The 19,085-nt window shown below is 59.7% G+C and overlaps 5 protein-coding genes and 2 non-coding genes across 7 annotated transcripts; 4 read left to right on the top strand and 3 right to left on the bottom strand.

Annotated features, from left to right (window-relative positions):
- Positions 1-203: 203 nt before the first annotated feature.
- Positions 204-274, top strand: EHS24_002982. The gene has a single exon. It is a non-coding gene; the product is annotated as a tRNA-Gly (tRNA).
- A 236-nt stretch (positions 275-510) lies between these two features.
- On the bottom strand, positions 511-3,826 carry EHS24_002981 (uncharacterized protein; the record flags this gene model as incomplete). The annotated part of the gene is made up of 14 exons (XM_028618689.1): positions 511-729; positions 782-1,782; positions 1,830-1,902; positions 1,949-2,059; positions 2,196-2,337; positions 2,380-2,524; positions 2,566-2,788; positions 2,840-2,888; positions 2,927-2,993; positions 3,036-3,130; positions 3,178-3,208; positions 3,248-3,434; positions 3,491-3,564; positions 3,616-3,826. 14 exons carry the CDS (start codon positions 3,824-3,826, stop codon positions 511-513), a joined length of 2,628 nt encoding a protein of 875 aa, XP_028473056.1.
- A 1,200-nt stretch (positions 3,827-5,026) lies between these two features.
- On the top strand, positions 5,027-8,972 carry EHS24_002980 (uncharacterized protein; the record flags this gene model as incomplete). The annotated part of the gene is made up of 10 exons (XM_028618688.1): positions 5,027-5,133; positions 5,197-5,533; positions 5,579-5,951; positions 6,272-7,059; positions 7,100-7,417; positions 7,604-8,087; positions 8,126-8,188; positions 8,366-8,502; positions 8,569-8,652; positions 8,709-8,972. 10 exons carry the CDS (start codon positions 5,027-5,029, stop codon positions 8,970-8,972), a joined length of 2,955 nt encoding a protein of 984 aa, XP_028473055.1.
- A 100-nt stretch (positions 8,973-9,072) lies between these two features.
- On the bottom strand, positions 9,073-12,754 carry EHS24_002979 (uncharacterized protein; the record flags this gene model as incomplete). The annotated part of the gene is made up of 2 exons (XM_028618687.1): positions 9,073-12,491; positions 12,529-12,754. 2 exons carry the CDS (start codon positions 12,752-12,754, stop codon positions 9,073-9,075), a joined length of 3,645 nt encoding a protein of 1,214 aa, XP_028473054.1.
- Positions 12,755-12,956: 202 nt separating this feature from the next.
- ADE4 (amidophosphoribosyltransferase) lies at positions 12,957-15,362 on the top strand (the record flags this gene model as incomplete). Its single annotated transcript, XM_028618686.1, has 6 exons — positions 12,957-12,969; positions 13,246-13,315; positions 13,416-13,445; positions 13,586-13,722; positions 13,823-13,908; positions 14,010-15,362. The coding sequence occupies 6 exons, from the start codon at positions 12,957-12,959 to the stop codon at positions 15,360-15,362; spliced, it is 1,689 nt and encodes a 562-aa protein (XP_028473053.1).
- Positions 15,363-15,816: 454 nt separating this feature from the next.
- EHS24_002977 (uncharacterized protein) lies at positions 15,817-16,751 on the top strand (the record flags this gene model as incomplete). Its single annotated transcript, XM_028618685.1, has 3 exons — positions 15,817-15,915; positions 15,986-16,427; positions 16,552-16,751. 3 exons carry the CDS (start codon positions 15,817-15,819, stop codon positions 16,749-16,751), a joined length of 741 nt encoding a protein of 246 aa, XP_028473052.1.
- Positions 16,752-18,038: 1,287 nt separating this feature from the next.
- Positions 18,039-18,122, bottom strand: EHS24_002976. Its single transcript has one exon. It is a non-coding gene; the product is annotated as a tRNA-Arg (tRNA).
- Positions 18,123-19,085: the final 963 nt, after the last annotated feature.

The raw sequence follows: 19,085 nt of genomic DNA, 5'->3' as shown, positions 1-19,085 counted from the left end.
TCAACTTTTCGACCCTCAACTCGCTTTCCAGCCGGCCCAGGCTCCAACGACCTCTGCCATGCATGCGAGAACAGGCTGACGGCCATCCTGGACATCGGCCCATCGCCATAGGACCACATGCATCCCCCTGAGAGCGCTCAGGCGCGAGAAAACACGACTTGTCCCCGAACCGCCCCGTGTCCGCCAGTGCTCTTTCATCAGCTACACCGTTGGTGAAACGGTATCATGCGTCGTTGCCATCGACGCGGCAGGGGTTCGACTCCCTTACGGTGTAGACATCAGGCTGTGCAGACAGGTATCCACCTTGTCTGCGCGAGTTTTTAAGAAGACAACCCACAGGGGAGACATGATGAACCAATCTTATATTTGCTACTTCAGAGGCTGTGTGCCCATGAGATGTATTTCCACCAAGATCTCTGATCCCTCTTCTTTTGTTATTGCTATTGCTGTCGCGCGCAGCGTCCTCATATCCCATGTCTCATTGTGCATTCTGCTGACTTCTACGGACATCTAGTAGTAGCTTCCCTTGCCGGCATACGTCGCCTGCTCGACGGGCGGCGCGCTGTCCTCGGCTCTCTCGTCGTCAAACCCCGGGCCACCGCCGAGGTCGTCGTCCCGCCGCATAGGCGCGAACTTGGGCTCGGGAGGCGAGAACGCCTTGGCAGCGAAGATGGGCCGGCCGGGTGGGAGCGTGAGGGTACCGGCTGCGGGAACTGGCTGGAACGCGACCTGTGAAAGATGTCAGCTGAGCACTCCGTTTTCCCGTTTTCCGTCAGCTCACCGTATCGTTCAGCTTGGTGTATGACTGCACCCAAGCAGCCGTGTCGTTGACCTCCCTCTCGATGCGGCCCTGTCGCGCGCGCCTGGCCTCCTTCCTCCTCTCAACGTTGCGTCCGATCGCCAGGCCCTTCATCTTGTCGGCGACCTTGCCATCTTCCAACTCGGACAGGCGCGCGGATGCCTCCTTGACCCACGCGAGCGCCTCGCCAACCTTGCCGTCGCCCTTGGTGTTCTCGCCGGCATCAATGCCGAGCCATTTATAGCCCAGCGCGCTGGCCAAAAGCGACTCCTTGCGGAGATACCGCCGCAGCTCGGGGACGACGTCGCTGTCGACCGCGTCCGTGTCGGGGGCGCCTGATGAGGTCTTTTCCTTGCGGCCAAACAGCTTCTTGCTTCCAGAGGCAGTGTTCCCGCCGCTCGCCGGGTCATGGACGCGCAGCAAGGCCGAGGCGGCAGTGTACAGGCTCGCGACGTGCAAGTAGAGCTTGGCGAGGAGGGCCGCGCTGGGATGGTTGCTGGGGAGCGGTGGGCCTGGCGGCGCAAACAGCGCGTGGCCCAGGACAGGGAGAAGGAGCCTGCGAATGGCCGTGACGTGCGCGTCGGCGAGGAGGAGCATCGACAGGGCCCTAAATGCCTCTGAACCCGTCTCGACCGGCCATTTGGCGCGTCCGACCCGTCCGCCGGCGGCGGTGCGCGGCGCCTCAAGCTGCGGAGTCGCGTTCACGCTTGCCCACTCAGCCACGCCCGCGGCCTGCGAGAGGAGGTCGACGGCGCGCGCGAGTCCCGCGCTCGTCTTCTTCTCGTCCTCGGCGGTGATGTTGGGCACGCCCGAGCCGCCGTTGGTCTCGAATGTCGGCAGCCCTGCGAGGATCGAGTGCGCATAGTTGGACAGCGCGAACGTGTATGTCAAGAGCACAAAGTAGTGCTCTGCGTGGATGGAAGGCATGGGAAGAAGAGGCGCCGAGACGGCGTAGTGCGTCAGAGACGGCCGCCAAGGGAAGACTGCAGTACAGTCAGTGGGCCAACTTCAGTAAGGATACGAAACCTACCTGGGTCGCCCTTGAAGAGCAAGTCGTCGGTGTCAATGCACGTGATGATACTGCGCAGAAACGGGTAGTACACCTGCACAGCCTATATTGTCAGCTATGTATAACGCACTGTAGCTCACCTCCAACACGGCCAGCGCACTGCCGCCGGGCTCTCCCCCAGCGGCGGCCTTGAGGGCTACTTGGAGCCGAGTCCGCGCGACGGTCGCATCGGCCAGTTCGGTCGTGTATGCCTGCGACCTGTCGAGGAGGATGTTGGAGAATGCCACGGGACCCGTGATGGGGTATGGGAAGAGGTATGGGGCCATGGCGAGGATGATGTGGAAGATGGGATGTGAGAGATGGTGCCAAGAGTCGGCCAAGACTGACCCCCGCAGAGTGAGATTGCGTGCGGTTGGCTCCAGGCACCCAAAGTGGAGGTGGGTCAACCAACATCGGCTTTCGGGTTGTCTGGACACCCCCCCAAGAGCTGGCTGCAGGCGCGACACCGCGACGGAGACCAGCTGGCTGGCTGAATGTGTGACTGATGCATGGTATGTACGGTTGGATCTACTGCTTGCCCTTCTTAAAGTTCTTCTGGGCATCGTCGAAACGACGCACAAGAACCGAACACTGGGTGACGGCACAGAGCTGGCGCGACTTGGTCTTGAGGTCCTCGTTGAAGAGCACAACGCCCGCAAGGCGCTCAACGGTCTCGACTGGGTATTGTCAGCTCGACAAACACGGAGTAGTAGCTCACCAGGTGCGATGAACGAGCGCAGGTCGGCTCCGTCGGGAATCTCCTTGTTGGGGAGGATGAAGGCGCCCATGGCAATCTCCTTCATGGTCTGGCTCGAGGTGACGGTCTTGTCGCTGGGGTTGGGCTTCTGGGGGTAGGCAAAGTCGGGACGCGACGCAAGGATAACCTTGGCAAAGTGCGTAGGGACCGAGACGTTGGGAGGGTTACCGATAACCTCGTAGGTCTGAACGAGTCAGCTTAAGAGGGCGGGACGCCATCCAAGCTGTCCACTTACCACACGCCACTTGCCGTCAGGCTGCTGGGTAGGCATGTACAGGGGAATACTGGCAGGTTAACAGACGTCGTGCTTTCCGTCACCTACGTGAAAACGTAGACATCCTCAAAGTTGGAGGTAAGACGGCGGCAGAAGTCCTCGACGTAGGCCCAGTCTGTCGGTTAGCGGGATCACTATACCGGTAACGTACAGTGACGGTTGAAGCCATCGCCGACCTGGGGGGCAATGTTCGACAGGTAGAAGGTCTCGTCCATGGCCTGCTGCGAGATCTTGGCATCGGCAGCGGGCACCCTGTCTGTCAGCTGAGGACCGATGACGGTACAACTGGTCATACGTACATGTGACCGCGATCGTAGCCGGAACGGAAGTCTGGGGGGTCAGCCTGTATGTCATAGCGTCTGCACCCACAGTCAGAAAGCTTAGCACGGAAGATCTCGGGAACGGTGGTGTCCTCCTGGAAGGTCGACTTGGAGCGGTCGACCTTGGTCTGGGGGGCGTCGGCGGCACGGGCGGTCTCGAGGGGGACGGGGTGGGCACCGGGGGCAGAGGGGGGAGGAGTACGCGAGAGCGACTGAGCGGTGAGGTGCTCGGCAGTCTGGACGTTAGCTGCAGTGCAAGACGACGGAGGGAAGACGGCGAGGGAAGACATACCCATGCGGGGTGCTTCATGCGACGGTCGTAGGCGGCGGTGTAGGCCTGGCGGCGGATAATGTCAAAGGTAGGACCTGGAGACGTCAGTTGAAGCACTGCGGCATCCTTGTACACGCTCTACATACCGGGGAAGCCGCCGGCGAGGACGACACTGCCCATGGGTGTCGGGAGAGCGACGCGCTTCTCGGCCTCGCCAGCATGGTCAGGCGAGACGACAAAGGGGACGTTTGCCGGGACCTTGACGGGAGTGGCCTCCTTGCGAGGGATCCAGAATCCACCGGCGACGCCGACGGTGAGGCCGACTGCAAAGAGCAGCGAGGGGCCGAGGGTTGGCATGGTAAGTGGGGTTGTGATGTGATGGAGCGAGCGTCAACAGCAGCGGCGACGACGTGCATTTGAACGGCGGCCACCTCCACTTTCGTGAAATCGAAATCTTTGTAGGCCGTGTGCCCTAATTTGCCCGCCAGGGAGTGAAAAGGGTGTGTGGTGGTGACTGCCCGCGTTCTGTCTAATGTCGAGGCTGCTGATGGCGTCGTGAGCCATCTGTCGGACAACTCTGTTGCCAGAAGTGGACAAGCTGAGCATCAAGGTATTCTCTGTGCTACTCAAGAGGGGATCGAGAGCGCTGTGCATGGTGAGGGAACGGGCAATGGGGCACAAGGGAGGTGGGCGCGCCAAAGACTCGTACCCCGCTGTTTCGTGTGCCCTTCCTTTCGATCCTTTCCTTGCTTCTCTTCGTTTGCACACCAAGTTGACAAACGTTTGATTACACAACCACCACCTGTTGGTACCTCTGACACTGATCCACTGAGCGCATGCCCGTCGAACCACGCCGCGTGCTTGCACAGCCGCTCCCACAGCTCTAGCAGTCACTCTCACATTTGCCCACATGGGCCAGCTTGGCGCCCCACGGAGCCCACATGCGACATCGAGAGCACAAGACCGAGATGCTCACGGCGTCGGCCGTGGCGCCAGGAAACCCACCAGCACTAGAGCAAAAGGGCATTTGGCACCCTCAACGCCGGCCGAGAGACGACGGGCGACGCAGGCATCGTAAGCAACATGTTGGTATAAACCTTTTCTCCATCCCACCTCTTGCCCCTCGTCGCACACCTCCAGCCACCACCACCACCAGCACCTCCCCATCGTGAGTCCCTCGCTGTCGTCACTGTTGCGTGGCGTTGCTGACAAGACAAAATAGCCATCGCAGGATATACCCATTCAACGCGCGCTGAGACAACCCATTTGCCGGGCCGGGCCGAAAGGAACGCCCACTTCATTCCACATCTCGACCGAGTGCCTCGATTCCTGCTGCAACGGGCAGACGTCGCTTCCAACGCCGCCGCCGTCGCCGCCGTGATATACCGCCTTTCGCTTCCACTTCGCGCCTCCCCCCACAAGCCCACAACTCGACGCATGTCGGGTTCCGCGATCACTCCATCTGCGACCACTCGCACCTGTTGTTCGCCACTGCCTGCTCTCCTCGGGAACCGCCTGTGACTAGACATTGACAACGGCAACCCGGACGGCGACGACATGTCAGGCAACAGCAGCACTGTGGCCACGCCCACATCTTCGGCCGGCGGGTTTGCGGCCTCGTCGAGCGATGCGTCGACCTCATTAGGAACGTCCCTTGTCGGCCGGTGAGTCTCCAGCTGGACATGGCCGTACTCACTGTCCACGACCCAGCTGCTGACACCCCGCAGCCAAAGCGTGTACTTGTACGGCTTCATGGCGACGGTCGGCCTCTTGGCGGCAATCGCACTCGGTCTCGTTGTCCGGGCCTACATGGTAAGGCGCCGGTACAGACAGCGCATGATCGTTGCCATCGCCAATGGCGAGGTAGTACCACAATATCACAGTCCGTGGTATGTGCGGTACAACGATCCCACGCCGCCAGCGAAGAAGCTGCCAGACTTTGGGCCCATGCCGAACATGTGGGAGAACGAGATGCGGCTGCTGGACGGTACCGTGACTGTCAACGAAAAGGAGGCTTTGGAAAGAGCCAGAGTTGCCCAGAGCGAGGACTGGAGCTGGTTGACAGTGAGTTGATTTGCGATGGGGGGAACGCACAGCTGACATGCGCAGCCCATTTCTGTCAACCACATTCACCCTTACGTTGAACCACCTCCACCCCCACCACGCGTTGTCCCCCAGATCCCAACTGTTCGCGCCGAGATGCTCGAGGTCCTCTACGACCTCTTTCCCACGCCAAGGCGGCGGAGGGCTGCGGCGGCCGCGGCGGCCATGCCCCGTCCAGAACGGCCCCCTCCGGCGCCGACAACAATGTCCCCGCCCACGGTCGCCGAAGTGCCTCCACCAGGCTCGGACGTGCGCGTCGGCGTGCTCATCGCCCTCCCATGTGAAGGAATGGGCAAGGCGTGGGCACCGCTGGATCCCGAGGAAGCAGAGGTGCCCGAGGTGTGTCTGGGTGTGATGGAGGCGTATGTCGTCGAGGAAGGTGGAGCTGTGGGCGATCAGTCCAGTGGTGGGGATATCTGGAGGTCATCATGATGAGCTGCGCTTAGATTAGACATTTGTAGAGAGTTCAGAAGTGGCCGCTATGCAGGCAGGCATCGTATCCCAGGATGCTGACGACATGATTGACGATGGCTGATGGCATTGCGTAACAGCTGTGTGGCTTCTGATGACTTCGCCCCGTGTGCACTACTTTCACAGCTGATGTTAATAAACGCGCAATCCCCCCTTCTGTTCTTTCTTCTCGTTCTCACGTTCACTCTTCGCTACTCACACCCACACCCACTTCTACTATGCCTCCAGCTGCTCCAACATCCAACAAGCGCAAGCGCGAGCACGAGCGGCATGCGGCCGAGAAGACGGAGCGCATCTGGGGTCGGATGAAGGGCGCGACAACGACTTGCGCAATCACGTCACTCCGGCGCACCACCGTCAAGAACGGCCTTACCCCCAACGGCCTTGCCGTGGAAGTGGGCGACCTCGTTCAGTTCTCTGGACGAGACGGTGCACCTCGGGAGGGCCTCGTTCGCCGCATCTTCAAGGCCGAGTGGGAAGCCAGAGGCGAGCTCGAGCGGCGGGCCGTCTACTGCCACCTCCACTTGGTCCAGAAGTCGCTGGTAGCGAACGAATGGGACTTGGTCCAAGGACGCTGCGCCAATGTTAACCGCGGTCTCCTCAAGCGAAAAGTCCCGGGCCTTGTTCGATATGTTGCCAACAATGCTGGCGTGTGGCGGGAGCCGCGTCCATCCGGTCGGTCACCACGGGATGCCAAGGACACCGAGTCGGACCCCTTCAGGACGACCAGCTGCGACTCGTGCATCTCGCGACACCTGTCTGACCTCCGCAGACCTGTCCTGCACATGAATGGTGCTTTCGACTACAATGGCGAAAGCTTCCACAGGGGTGACTTGGTGTTTGTGGCTAGCAAGGACGACGACGGCGTCCACACCCTTGGTGTGATGACGAGGGCAGCGATACAAGCGGACGTGGTTACGATCGACCAGGTCCTTCCCTCGAATGTCAAGACGACGTTCGTCATGCAGCGCTGCGAGAGGACACAGAGGTTGGCCGGTGACACCAACAACTCTGAGGTAAGTAGAACATGACAGAGTTTGGCTGACGTGACAATAGCGCTCAATATATCTGACCAACGACTTTGAGCGCCGTTTTGTCTCGGACATACAAGGCAAAGGAGTTGTAAACGTTCCCGGCCATTACCTCAACTTCGACCTCACCAAAGTCCTGCCTCGCGGTGCCACCAAGGACGTCGCCGCCCTCCTCGACGCGGATGTCCAGAGGTTCTGCGCCACTTGCCACGACCAGGCGGCCGCGGACGTCCAGTTCACGGACGTGCGCCTTCCCTCTCAAGACCTGTATGCCGGTGGCGGAGGCAGTGTGCAAGGCGCAAAGGGCCACTTCGACGTTCAGTTCGTCGTCGACTCCGACCCGGTCAGTTGCCAGACAATACAGGCCAACCACCCATCTACAAAGGTTAGCCAGGCACCAGTGGCAATTTTCTCAAACGGAGCGGCACGATACAGGTCGAAACGGGGCACGATGGCACTGGTCTTCGCAGGCCCTCCGTGGTGGGTATCCAATATGGGTTCCTTGAGAGCTGCTAACCCGTCCAGCCAGGGCCACTCGCGCGCCAATCACGCCCGGAACGGCCAAGATCCCCACGCCGACCCGCGCAACGGGGAAGTCTTTGTCGCTCTGGCGGAAATCGAGCGCGTGCAGCCCGACGTGGCGGTGCTGGAAAACGTGCCAGGTATGATGGACGAGCGCGAGGCGGCCCACGGCGGCCGGGTCAACTTCTGCGAGGAGACCATCAAGCGCGCGCTGTACATGGGGTACCAGGTGCGCGTCGGCCTCCTCAACGCGCGCGAGTATGGCAGCCCGCAGGACCGCGTTCGTCTCATCATCATCCTGGCCCGGAAAGGGATCCCCCTTCCTGATTTCCCTCCTGCCACTCATGCTGCCGCCCCCCGCTCCACGGTCCTTCCCTTCTGCAGTGATCGAATATTCGACCCTCTCAAGCGGACCTACCTCGGTTCGGCGCCGTTCGCAGCCATCACTTGCGGCGACGCAATCGGTGACCTCGACGGCAAGTGTTTCCGCGGTTTGCCTGTGGGGTGGATGCGACTAACCTGACCACAGCGTGGAGTTACAACCTCCGCGACCCCGGCTCTGTATTCGCGCCGGGCCACTCAACTGTCGTGGGTGAGGAACGCTCTCGATACGCCCGGCCTCCCATGAACGATTTTCAAAGGTCCATGAGGTCGGGCAGGGAGTACGTGAGTTACCACATCACCCACGACCCGTCTCCGAGAGAGATGGAGGTGTGAGTTTGCTCCGTGGAAAACAAAGATATCTTGGCCGGTTAGCTGACGAGACGAGCATCATGGCCTGTGACGCCGCCCACCGCCGAGGCCAAGGACGCCAAGGAGAAGCGCGCCCACATGAACCAGGGCGTGTACACACTCCTGACCTCGTCCAAAGTCGGCGGCAAGTCGAGCTACCCGATCCATCCAACGGTGAGCTCCCGCCGCCACCAACCACCAGAGTACCCAGTGTGGAGTTGTTTTGACCACTTCTTCCAGGCATTCCGCACGTTCACGCAGGCTGAACGAAAGCGGTTCCAAGGATTCCCGGACGCGTACAAGTTCGCGGGAGACGTCGGGGACGTGAGTAGGCCGCCCCTGCAGCTGACAGACGTCTAACCTGCTGACATGAGAACCAGATTGACCGCGTGATCGGCAACGCCGTCTGCGTCAACATGGCCAGCGCGATCTGTCGGCAGATCAAAGCCGACGTGTATCAGGCCTTCTGGGAGGCGCACGGTAGGCCGGACACGGCGCGGTTCTGGCGACTGTGGCGCGAAGCTCACCCCGTGCCACACGCCACACCGGCTCCCGCCAACGTCATCGCCAACAACGCCGACCGCCAGCGCCGACAACCGCGCCCTGCCACTGGCGTCGAAGTCATCGACCTCACCCACCTATAGACACATCTTGTACTTATAGGCCGCCTCTTCATGCAATGGTCTAGAATGAGTGCATAGATTGCTGTGCTAAATTTAAACTGCGGTGGGGTGGTTGGGTATGTCATTCCGGGGTATCAGACGGTTCCGGTATGGCGGCAGATGCGGAAGACGTGGGCGTGGTGTCATCTTTTGGTGGTGGGGGAGGGCCTGGAGATGGCGATGAAGAGGGAGGAGCATTTGCCTCGGGCTCAAGCTCAGGGGTTGCTGGGGTCTCCTTGTCGGTGGTCTCGGTCGTCTCCTCAATGGCCGGAGGAGCCTCAACCGCAGCCTCAGGTTCAGGCTTGGTCTCGGTCACAGTTTCAGTCTCGGCCGCGGCATTGGGCTCCTCGGGCTCGAGGGCAACAGCCTCCTTGGCAGGCGTAGCGGGGGCGACATCTTCCTGGGCAGGCGTTTCAGGTGTTGGTTCGGTGGGCTTGACTTCCTCGGCCTCCTCGACCTCCTTTACGGGCTCCACGGGCGCCGGCTCCACATCCTTCTCTGGCTCCTCGCCCCGGACCTCGTAGCCCCAGGACGCCTTCTTGGTGGGGAATGGGCGTACAACAGGAGACTTGGCGGGCGACCTAAACGGTGAGGGAGGGTTGGAGAGGCTGGACCCGAGCACTGGTGTAGTGGGCATGACGATTGGGGCAGGAACCGGCACAGGCGCGGGGGCAGGCCCTGGGGTGGTGGGGCGGGAGGCTGATGGGGATGCAGGCTTTGTGGGCGATCCGAGGGCGAGGGCGGCAGGCCGACTAGGGGAGGCGACCTTGACAGGCGATGAGAGCTTGGTGGGGGAAGACGGGCCACCGAGGCGCGGTGTCGACGGACCAGGTGACATGGGGTTGCCGTCCTGTGGAAGAGGGCTTGCGGGCGGAGCATCCTCGGTGACCAAACCGCCGCCTTCCTCGTCAATCTCTTCTTCCTCTGGCACGTCGCCGGGGGCAAGCGGCGTGTCCTTGTCGGCAGTGCCGTTGCGGCGTAATAAGCCGCGCATGGCTGCTGCGACGGCCTTGCGCGGGGTAGGCTTATCGCGGACAAGCTTTTCGAGTCCAGAGATGGAGGTCGATGTCTCGGAAAGCGGGGTAAGACGGGTCGCAATGAGCGCAACGTCCTGTAGCATGCGCTGCTTCGCCTCGTCGCTCTTGAACTCGACCTTGGTGTACTCTTCACCCAGGCGGTGAACGCTCGCAGCGAGGACCTGGGACATGACCACCTCGACAGTCTGGGGAGCGAGGTACTTGGACAGCACCTTGTGCAGCGTCGCAGTCTCCTTGACAAGCATGAGGGCGTACCCACGGGGTCCTTCCTTGTCTGGAGTCGCCTCCCAGTCGATTTCTCTCAGCTCGCCGCAGTGCACGGCTAAACGATCGGCCATGATGGCGACGAGCTTGGCATGGATCTCGTTCTGGTGCTCCTGGTAGTCGCGCTTGATCCTGTCAAACTCGACAAGCATGACCGCTTGCCTTGGGTTGAGGTGACGGCGGATAAATTCGCGAATATACGGGATGAGGGCGACGACGACGGAAAGGGATTGTGAGGCGAGGGCGAGGTGCTTGGCAGTGATGTTCTTGAGACCTGCCGAGCGCATGGCGCCAGCTCCCAAAACGACCTGACACGTCCTCGAGTTGAACGACTTGAGGAATTCGACAATGCGCGACATGACGTCGGTGACGACCAGTTCCAAGTTGACGACAATCCACAGATAGTCGCCTAGGAGAGTGAGCGACTCGGCAGTGGCCTTGACCACAAAGAAGGTCTTGTCTTCGACCGAGATAAACTTTTGCACAGAGCGTGGTGCCTCGCCGTTGGTCGTGCCGTTGGGCCTGGGCGGGATGAAGCACTCGTCCGGATCCTGAACTGCCGCAGCTACGAGGAGGTCGACCATGTGCTGTGTGCGTGGCGAGACGTCAATCTGGACCCAAGTCTCCTCCTCGACAAACTTGGCCGACTTGGTGAGTCTCTCGGCGTGGTACTGGACGAGGAACGACTTGGCCTGCGATGACAAGACACCGCGGAGCGAGACGATCATGCGCCTTGCCAGGCTCTCAGTGGCGACAACAAACGACCACGACTCGTTGAAGATGGCGACAAACTGGTCGAGGGGCAATTCGGCGTGCTGCTCGGAACGGACCGAGATGATCTTGGACGCGCGCGTGTTGGCCAACTCGCACGCAGAAGTGAGGACCTCGGATGGCTCGAACTGCGCCTTGGACGTGGTGGGTGGGGTCGTAGCACCGCGGGCCGTGATCGATAATGTGGGAATGTCGCTGTGCTCGGACAACATGGTGGCCATCTCCTCGCCCATCTGCTGAACAAGATGAAGACGGGCCAGCATGGACGCGTACATGACTTCGGAAAGTGTGAGGAAGGCGTGGTGGTCCATAGTCTGCAGCGACTGTGCCAGGCTCTGGCCCGATTGTTGCAAGCCACCAGTCTGCCTTGTCTCGATATCGTCCTCGTCGACTATTGGGAGGTGTTGTCTCAAACCTTGTCGGATGGCGTTTGTCACCTCATTGCGCCACACACCGGCAAGGGCGTCCACGCATCCACATCGGACCAAGCCGATGAGCATTGGGCCGACTGCATTGCGGAACGTATCCTTGTCAAAGTCGCTGGTTGTGCTGAGGAGAGACAGGAGCGCGGCGGACAGAGAAGTCTCGACCTGAGACGCAACGTTGGACGTGAGTGCCGCTATTGATGTGGGCAGGTTGGCGAACGCCGGGAGAGTCGTGAGCGGGAGAGACTCGTCGTCCCCGTTGCGTTCCCACCACTTGACAACATCCTCAACACAGCTCAGTGCGCCTGCCCAGTCGCCACCATCGGCCATTCCCTTGGCAATGCGGAGGCAGTCGTGCAGCTCGGCAACACGCTTGATGCCTCCTTCTGTCACTCTCAAGGAGCGGAGACGGGACTGGGCGTCGATGATCTCCAGACCCTTGCGAGCCTGCTTGCCGCCTACATCGGCCAACGACCCCTTGAGGTCGGCGATTCGAGTGAGACAGGATGACGACTCGGAGTTGAGGTCTTGGAGGTTGGCGAGGGCGGAGAAGAAGGAGGACGAACGCAGGGTAATCTCGTGCACCAGGTGGCGTTCGAGGTTGTCGAGGCAGGTCGAGAGCGAGTCCTGGATCGCCGCGTCGCCTGGTTTGGAGCTACTCTCAGCCATGTCCATGACTTGTGTCCAGTTGTTAGGGTTGGCGATGTCAAAGTTGGAGTCGAAGAACATGGACGGGATAGAGTTGAGGGAAGGCAGGTCGGCGGCCTTGCTCGCTTGCAAGTCGAGCTCGGACACTGGCGTTGATGACGACGCTGCAGCGGCAGCTTGACTCTGGACAAAGGTCTCGTACAGAGGGGCAATCTGCTTGAGGTAGCCGTCATAATGAGAGGTCGGAAACGGTTTGGGGAGAATGGGGGCGGGCTGAGCGAGGGCAGGGAGTGGCTTGCGGCTCGCGCGCAATGGGTTGGCCTTCCTCGTCGGGTGGTTGAGCACGGTCGAGATAGCTGGCGTGTAAGCTTGCGGATGAGATTAGTAGCTCACCATTGAATCCACGCTTGTCGACACCATCGGTGACTTGGGCATCGACACCGAGCTTCCAGCTGACAATGTTGAGGGCACTAGCGTCTGCTGGTGGCTCCCATCCGTCGCCGAATGTCGTATCGAGGACGCTACCGGCTGTGCCGTCAAAGTCTGAGAAGAATGATTCGGATGGCGGAGGCGACGACAGCACTGGCGTGCCCGCCGCTGCTGAGGCGGGCCTGGACATTGTAGCCTGAGTGCTGGCGCGTTGGCGCTGGGAGGGGGGGAGTGTTGTGTTGTGGGTGTGTTGTTGGTGACTATGGATGAGCGTCGGTTGCGTCAACGATCCCGACGTGGATCGTGGACGGCCAAGGCGCGTGGAGAATACGTTTACGTAATGGAGAAGGATTGACACGTGACATTCACCTGTTTTCCTTTCTGAACTGTTCATGACGTGTACATGTGAGTAAATCCGCGTTATCAAATATTCCAAAATCTTTCCGTTAGCGTCCTTTGCTTGCCGATGGCAAAAATCTGATTCCGTGTGCTCCTGGCTGTCGTCCTGAGTGCGCGCAAGGGGAGTTCGGCCCCAGCCGCCCTGGGGTCTCTTTTGGAGGATCGCGAGTCGATCTCAACTTTCTTAACCTCTCCATGTATCCTCTGTTGCTCCATTAAACCCCTCCCCCGTCTCCAGACAGTAAGCAGCACTGCCATCAAGGGCATCTTCTCACCCTCCAGTGTGTGGTATCCTTGGTCTGCTCCTCCACGACCCCCTCTCGACACAGACGTGTCAGGCGGGTACGGAAATGTAAGCACCGGCAACCTGGCGCGCGTTGTTTGCTATGGTCAGCGCGCGTCACACGACAAACCGTAATCATTTTTTCCCGTTTGCTGACCACCGTCTACAGCGCCGAGGGCCTTTCGCTTCTCCAGCACCGGTACGTAGTTTGGCACTGATCGGTGGGCGGGCGCGATATTTTCCATCTCCATCGCTCCCCTCCCCTAGACCATTCATCGCAACATCGCGCCACCGATCCGGAATCGGAAAACCGGATTTTGCCGCTGACAATAATTTCAGTGGCCAGGATGCGGCGGGTATCGTCACCTGTGGTTCGGGCGGTCGCTTCTACCAGGTCAAGGCCAACGGCATGGTCCGCGACGTCTTTGACGCGCAGGGCATTGCTGGCCTCAAGGGCTACATGGGCGTCGGTCACGGTGAGTTATCGAGTCATTCGTTTTTAATGGCCTCGTCCCCCCCCCCCCCCCACATTTGTTTAATGAGGGGGACCCTCGTTATCAGCTGACCCTTTTACAGTCCGTTACCCTACTGCGGGGTCCTCTGCTCATGCCGAGGCGCAGCCCTTCTACGTGAACTCGCCGTACGGTATCACCTTTGCGCACGTGAGTACAGCAGCGAGAGCGCCGTGCAGTTGTTGCCCGGTGGTTTGCAGAGCTAAGCGCGCCCCGTCCACGCCCGTTACACTTGACTGACACAATTCCAGAACGGTAACCTCATCAACACCCCTGCCCTGCGCCAGTTCCTTGACGCCGACGCCCACCGTCACATTAACACCGACTCGGACTCGGAGTGTCTTTTGAACGTTTTGGCCGACAACCTCCAGAAGACCGGCAAGTTCCGTATCAACGAGGAGGACACCTTCAAGGCTGTTGGCGACCTCATGGCCGCTTGCAAGGGTGCCTACGCTTGCGTTGGCATGCTCGCCGGTTTTGGTCTGATTGCGTTCCGTGACCCCAACGGTATCCGGCCTGTTGGTCTTGCCACCCGTAAGGGTGCCCGTGGTGGTATCGACTACCTTGTCTCCAGCGAGAGCATCTCGGCTCAGGCCCTTGGCTTTGACGGCTGGGAGGACATCAAGGCCGGTGAGGCCATTATTATCACCCGCGAGGGTGGCCTCTCGCGCCGTGTTGTCGCCGAGCCCGCTCCCTTTGCTCCTGACATTTTCGAGTATGTCTACTTTGCCCGTCCCGACTCGACCATCGACGGCATCAGTGTCTACCGTGCCCGTATGGCCATGGGAGACGCCCTCGCCGAGGAGATCAAGCGCGAGCTCGCAAAGACCAACATCGAGGTCGATGTGGTCATCCCTGTCCCTGACACTTCGCGTGTCGCTGCCCTTCAGTGTGCCCAGCACCTTGGCATCCCTTACCGTGAGGGCTTTGTCAAGAACCGCTATGTCGGTCGCACCTTCATCATGCCCGGCCAGAGCGAGCGTCGCAAGAATGTGCGTCGTAAGCTGAACGCCATGCCCATGGAGTTTGCGGACAAGACTGTCCTCCTCGTCGACGACTCGATCGTCCGTGGCACCACCTCCAAGGAGATTGTGCAGATGGCCCGTGACGTCGGTGCCAAGCGCGTCATCTTTGCGTCGTGCGCTCCCCCTATTCGTTACTCGAACGTCTACGGCATTGACATGCCGTCGCCCCACGAGCTTGTCGCCTACGGCCGTACCACCGAGGAGGTTGCGGAGCACATTGGTGCCGACCTGGTCATCTACCAGACTCTGCCCGACCTCGTCGAGTCGTGCCGTCAGTTCAACCCCGAGATTAAGGAGTTCGACTGCTCGGTCTTCACTGGCGAGTACGTCACTGGTGGCGTTGACGAGCGCTACCTCGAGCACATTCAGCGCCTCCGCAACGACAATGCCAAGGCCAAGAAGAATGGCCAGAAGCATGACGCTGAGCACGAGGCCACCAACCCGGTGTCGTGCTCGGGCCCCATGAACGGTGCCGACTCGCTTATCGGTCTGCCCAACCACTCGCCTAAGCTCGGTCCCCAGGCTATGGCTTCCCCCAACGACACTGTCGGCCTGCACAACTCGTGGTACGGCCAGTAAAAAGGAACGATCACAGCACCATCATTTCATATCCAAACCAGAACCCACACAGTTTAGTCGTAACACTTGAAACTGGGTGTGCATAGAGAACAGAAAAAGAGTGTACGCTCGCAACATGTTGTTAAACCGTATGCATTCGTAGGCGCCAGAGCATTGAACAAGAGCGAAAGCATGGAGCAGATTCAGAGTCCCAGCTGCCGCCCAGCGCGTCGTCGTGCCTCTCACCATGTATGCATCGGCCACTCAGCACGCAGGGATATCAGATGGTCGGCGGCCTGGGTTGGGATAAATTAAATAAAAGCGGCCAAAACTAATCCCGCACCCGCCCGCCCGCCGCGACCCAATCGCCCACAAGCCATTGCCCCGTTGCCTGCAGCGCAGCGAGCGCTCGTCGGTCGTCGTCTATCCTGGCATACACGTCCGTTCTCCATCTCTATATACCACGTACACTACCATGTCGGCTCTCCGCACCGCCCTCCGCCCCGCCGCGCGCGCCGTCGGCCGCCGCACCATCTCGTCGTCGAGCGCACGGAGGTCCGACAACCTCATGGTGGTGCGTCCTGCCTGGCCCCTTGGGCAGCTCTCGAGCGTGTGGTTGTCTCTTTACTGACGTCGGCTTCAAGCACCGCGACTCGGCCCACAACAATCCCTCGACCCCCTTCGAGTTCAACGCCGACTCGAAGAAGCAGATTGAGAAGATTGTCGCCCGCTACCCCGTCCAGTACAAGAAGGCCGCCGTCATGCCCGTTCTCGACGTTGCCCAGCGCCAGAACGGCGGCTGGGTTTCGCTCACTGCCATGAACGCCGTCGCCAAGCTCCTGGACATGAACCCCATGCGCGTGTACGAGGTCGCGTCCTTCTACACCATGTACAACCGCGAGCCTGTTGCGCCCAACTTTGTCCAGCTCTGCACCACCACCCCGTGCATGCTCGGCGGCTGCGGCTCGAACAAGATCCTCGAGGCTATCACCAACCACCTCGGTATCACCCCCGGCCACTCGACCAAGGACGGCAAGTTTACCTTTATCGAGGTCGAGTGCCTCGGCGCATGCTCGAACGCGCCCAGTGAGTAGACGCGTGGCTGTCCTGTCGTGCTGGTAGGCTGCGCTGCCGTGATCTTTGCAGCCAAGAACCCAAGCCAAGGATACCACCCATGTGTTCCCTCCCCATTGCTAACACCTCTTTGCAGTGATGCAGATCGGCGACGAGTTCTACGAGGACCTCACCCCGGAGACCACCGTCAAGATCCTGGACGCGCTCGCCAAGGGCGAGAAGCCCAAGCCCGGCCCCCAGTCTGGCAGGCACACGTCGGAGAACTCGGCTGGCCTGACAACACTGCTCGAAAAGCCCTATGGCCCTGGCGAGCACTGCCTGCCCGAGTTCCAATAGACAGTGTGGAAAACTACGGAATGGGAAGGGACGCCCCGCACCCGAGCAAACGGGATGAGATTATATGCATAGGTACAGGCAGAGAGGAATGACCGACCGGGTGCCGCAGGCGGGCATAGCTGGGATGGCTGGGACAGGTCGTGGGCGAGGGGATCGACACTGTCTAGGCGACGTCTGGGACTCTGCCGCCGAGCTACAGAGCTGGTTTTGCACAGCGCAGCGGCCCTTGCTGATACATAATAATGCGTCTGACCGACGTAATGGCCAAGTGACGACTAACTGACTGACCTGCCCGTTTCATGCCTTTACTGTGGCCTACGCGCACACACTCAATTCAGCTCCATCACCATCTGCGCAAGTAATCGCCTTGCCGGGCAGTCTGTCCTCAAGACTGGACATGACCGCAGCTACGACATCACCACTGAATGTGCAAATGTCGCGGGCGCCAAATATACAGGTGGTTCGGTCAGAAACGTTGGACCTCGCAAAGACTGGGACAGGTTACACCAAGTCCTACATACCAAGCCACAGGTGACAGAGACACAAGTGTAATCCTTTACGTCCCAACTCAGCGCTGATTGCGGTACTGGTGCCCGAACTCGACGGTTCGGCAGGCCATTCGGTAACACGAGTGCTCGGCGTTGTTGGCGTTGCCGTGGGGCTGGCCAACGCCGCCGGGACCCCAGTCGGTGGCTAAGGCATATACCCCGGTGTAGCTTATGACAGAGACGACCTCTGGCCATGAGAAAACTGGAAATCCGTCTCGCCCAGGACGAAGCGGGGACAGTGACGGATGACCTCGAGGGGGAATACACGGTTTGCAAAGAGGAGGGGTACAGGATCTGCAAGCCCATGTGGAGGTGCCTATGGGCTCTACGGAAGGTCTCTGGCCGCAGTGCTTAAGTGGCAGCGTGCGTATACCTTCAGCAGGCGGGAGAGCCAGGTGTTAGCGGTGTGGCGGAGATTAGTGTGGGGGATGGTCGTCTTCGCCACGAGCACCATCATCACTTCATTACTCCATCAATACTGTCAATATCGTTCCAAGACTTTCTGTCCCAGATATGTTCAGCAGAGGGCCTTCGTGTACGCTCGTTTAATGCATGCACGATGCCTTAGTACACGTAGACTTCTGGTCTCTACCTTGCGGGGTCTTGCGGTTGCCAAAGGGACAAACCTCCTCAATCTGATTCCGTTTCCGCTTCCGGTCGTCCATACGCAAACTCTGCTCTCTTCCATCGTCGTCTCCCTCCTCTTCTGAGCGCTTTCCAGCTCTGCAGAAGGCCAAAAAGACTCTTCAGGGGATCGAACCCTGGACCATTGCCACACGAACGAATCGGAAAGCAACACGCTAAGCCACTGCGCCAAAGAGTCCTTGAGAAGAGGATCGCCGAGCAAGCAGGTGTTGCGGACGAAGAAAAAAACGACTCCATCGCCATTGAAAATTGACTCTTCTGGGGTACAATCGATTTTTAGACGTATGCTCACACTGGCTAGATTGTTGCCCTCTTTCATACGAGCTTACTGGTGCCAGAAACTGGCTGAATCATAGGCAGACGGTCGAATAACGGTGGTTTGTGATCGGAGGTTGGGCAAGCCGAGGGGATGAACAGCGGGCGTTTCTACGGTGAAGTTGAGGCGTCTCTGTCAACTCAACATAAGTGGCAACCTCCACAGGGAAGGTCTGGTCGGAGAGGTGAATTATGCAGCATGGCTTGTGCGGATACACACCAAACATTTACGGGGAGTTGGCTGGGGCATTGTCGTTGAAGAGCGTCGAGAGATACGGCATGTCAAGTTGAAGTAATGACATGGTAGATTGGGAAAAAAGGGCTTTCTTTAGTCGCTTCTTGGTCGCATCAGGATCATTTGGATCATCGCCCTACCCTCTATGCACTTCACCGTTGTCTTGCTTACAGTGCAATGTTCACTTGAGCAATAGACAAGGGGATGGGTATCCGAACAGGTGTGTTGTCACTTGTTGTATGGCACTGCCACTGCCAGGTTGGTGCCAATAGGCCCCATCTCGTACTACACAGACCACTGTGAATTGCTACCCTTGCTGAAGATACTCCCTCCGGCATGCATCGGACTGCAAAAAAAGGACGCAGTACCCCAGCAACCGGTACTGTGGCAAACGGGGCGGTGTTGCCATCGGTGCTGTCTTGACACACCTCTCATCGACTGTGTTCCTGGCATCCACCGGCGCTACGTACATACATACGGTAATAAGACTTGAGTAGTGAACTTCTGCCTCGAATTGGACAAGGAACCTTTGCGTCCTACCCCTCATGCATTGTCACTCACGTTGACCTGCGTTGCTGGGGCTTTGAGGGT

Source organism: Apiotrichum porosum (assembly GCF_003942205.1).
Source record: "Apiotrichum porosum strain DSM 27194 chromosome Unknown scaffold_14, whole genome shotgun sequence".
Lineage (NCBI taxonomy): Eukaryota > Fungi > Basidiomycota > Tremellomycetes > Trichosporonales > Trichosporonaceae > Apiotrichum > Apiotrichum porosum.
Note: the sequence above shows the minus strand (reverse complement) of the source record. Positions and strands in the feature narration are given on the sequence as shown.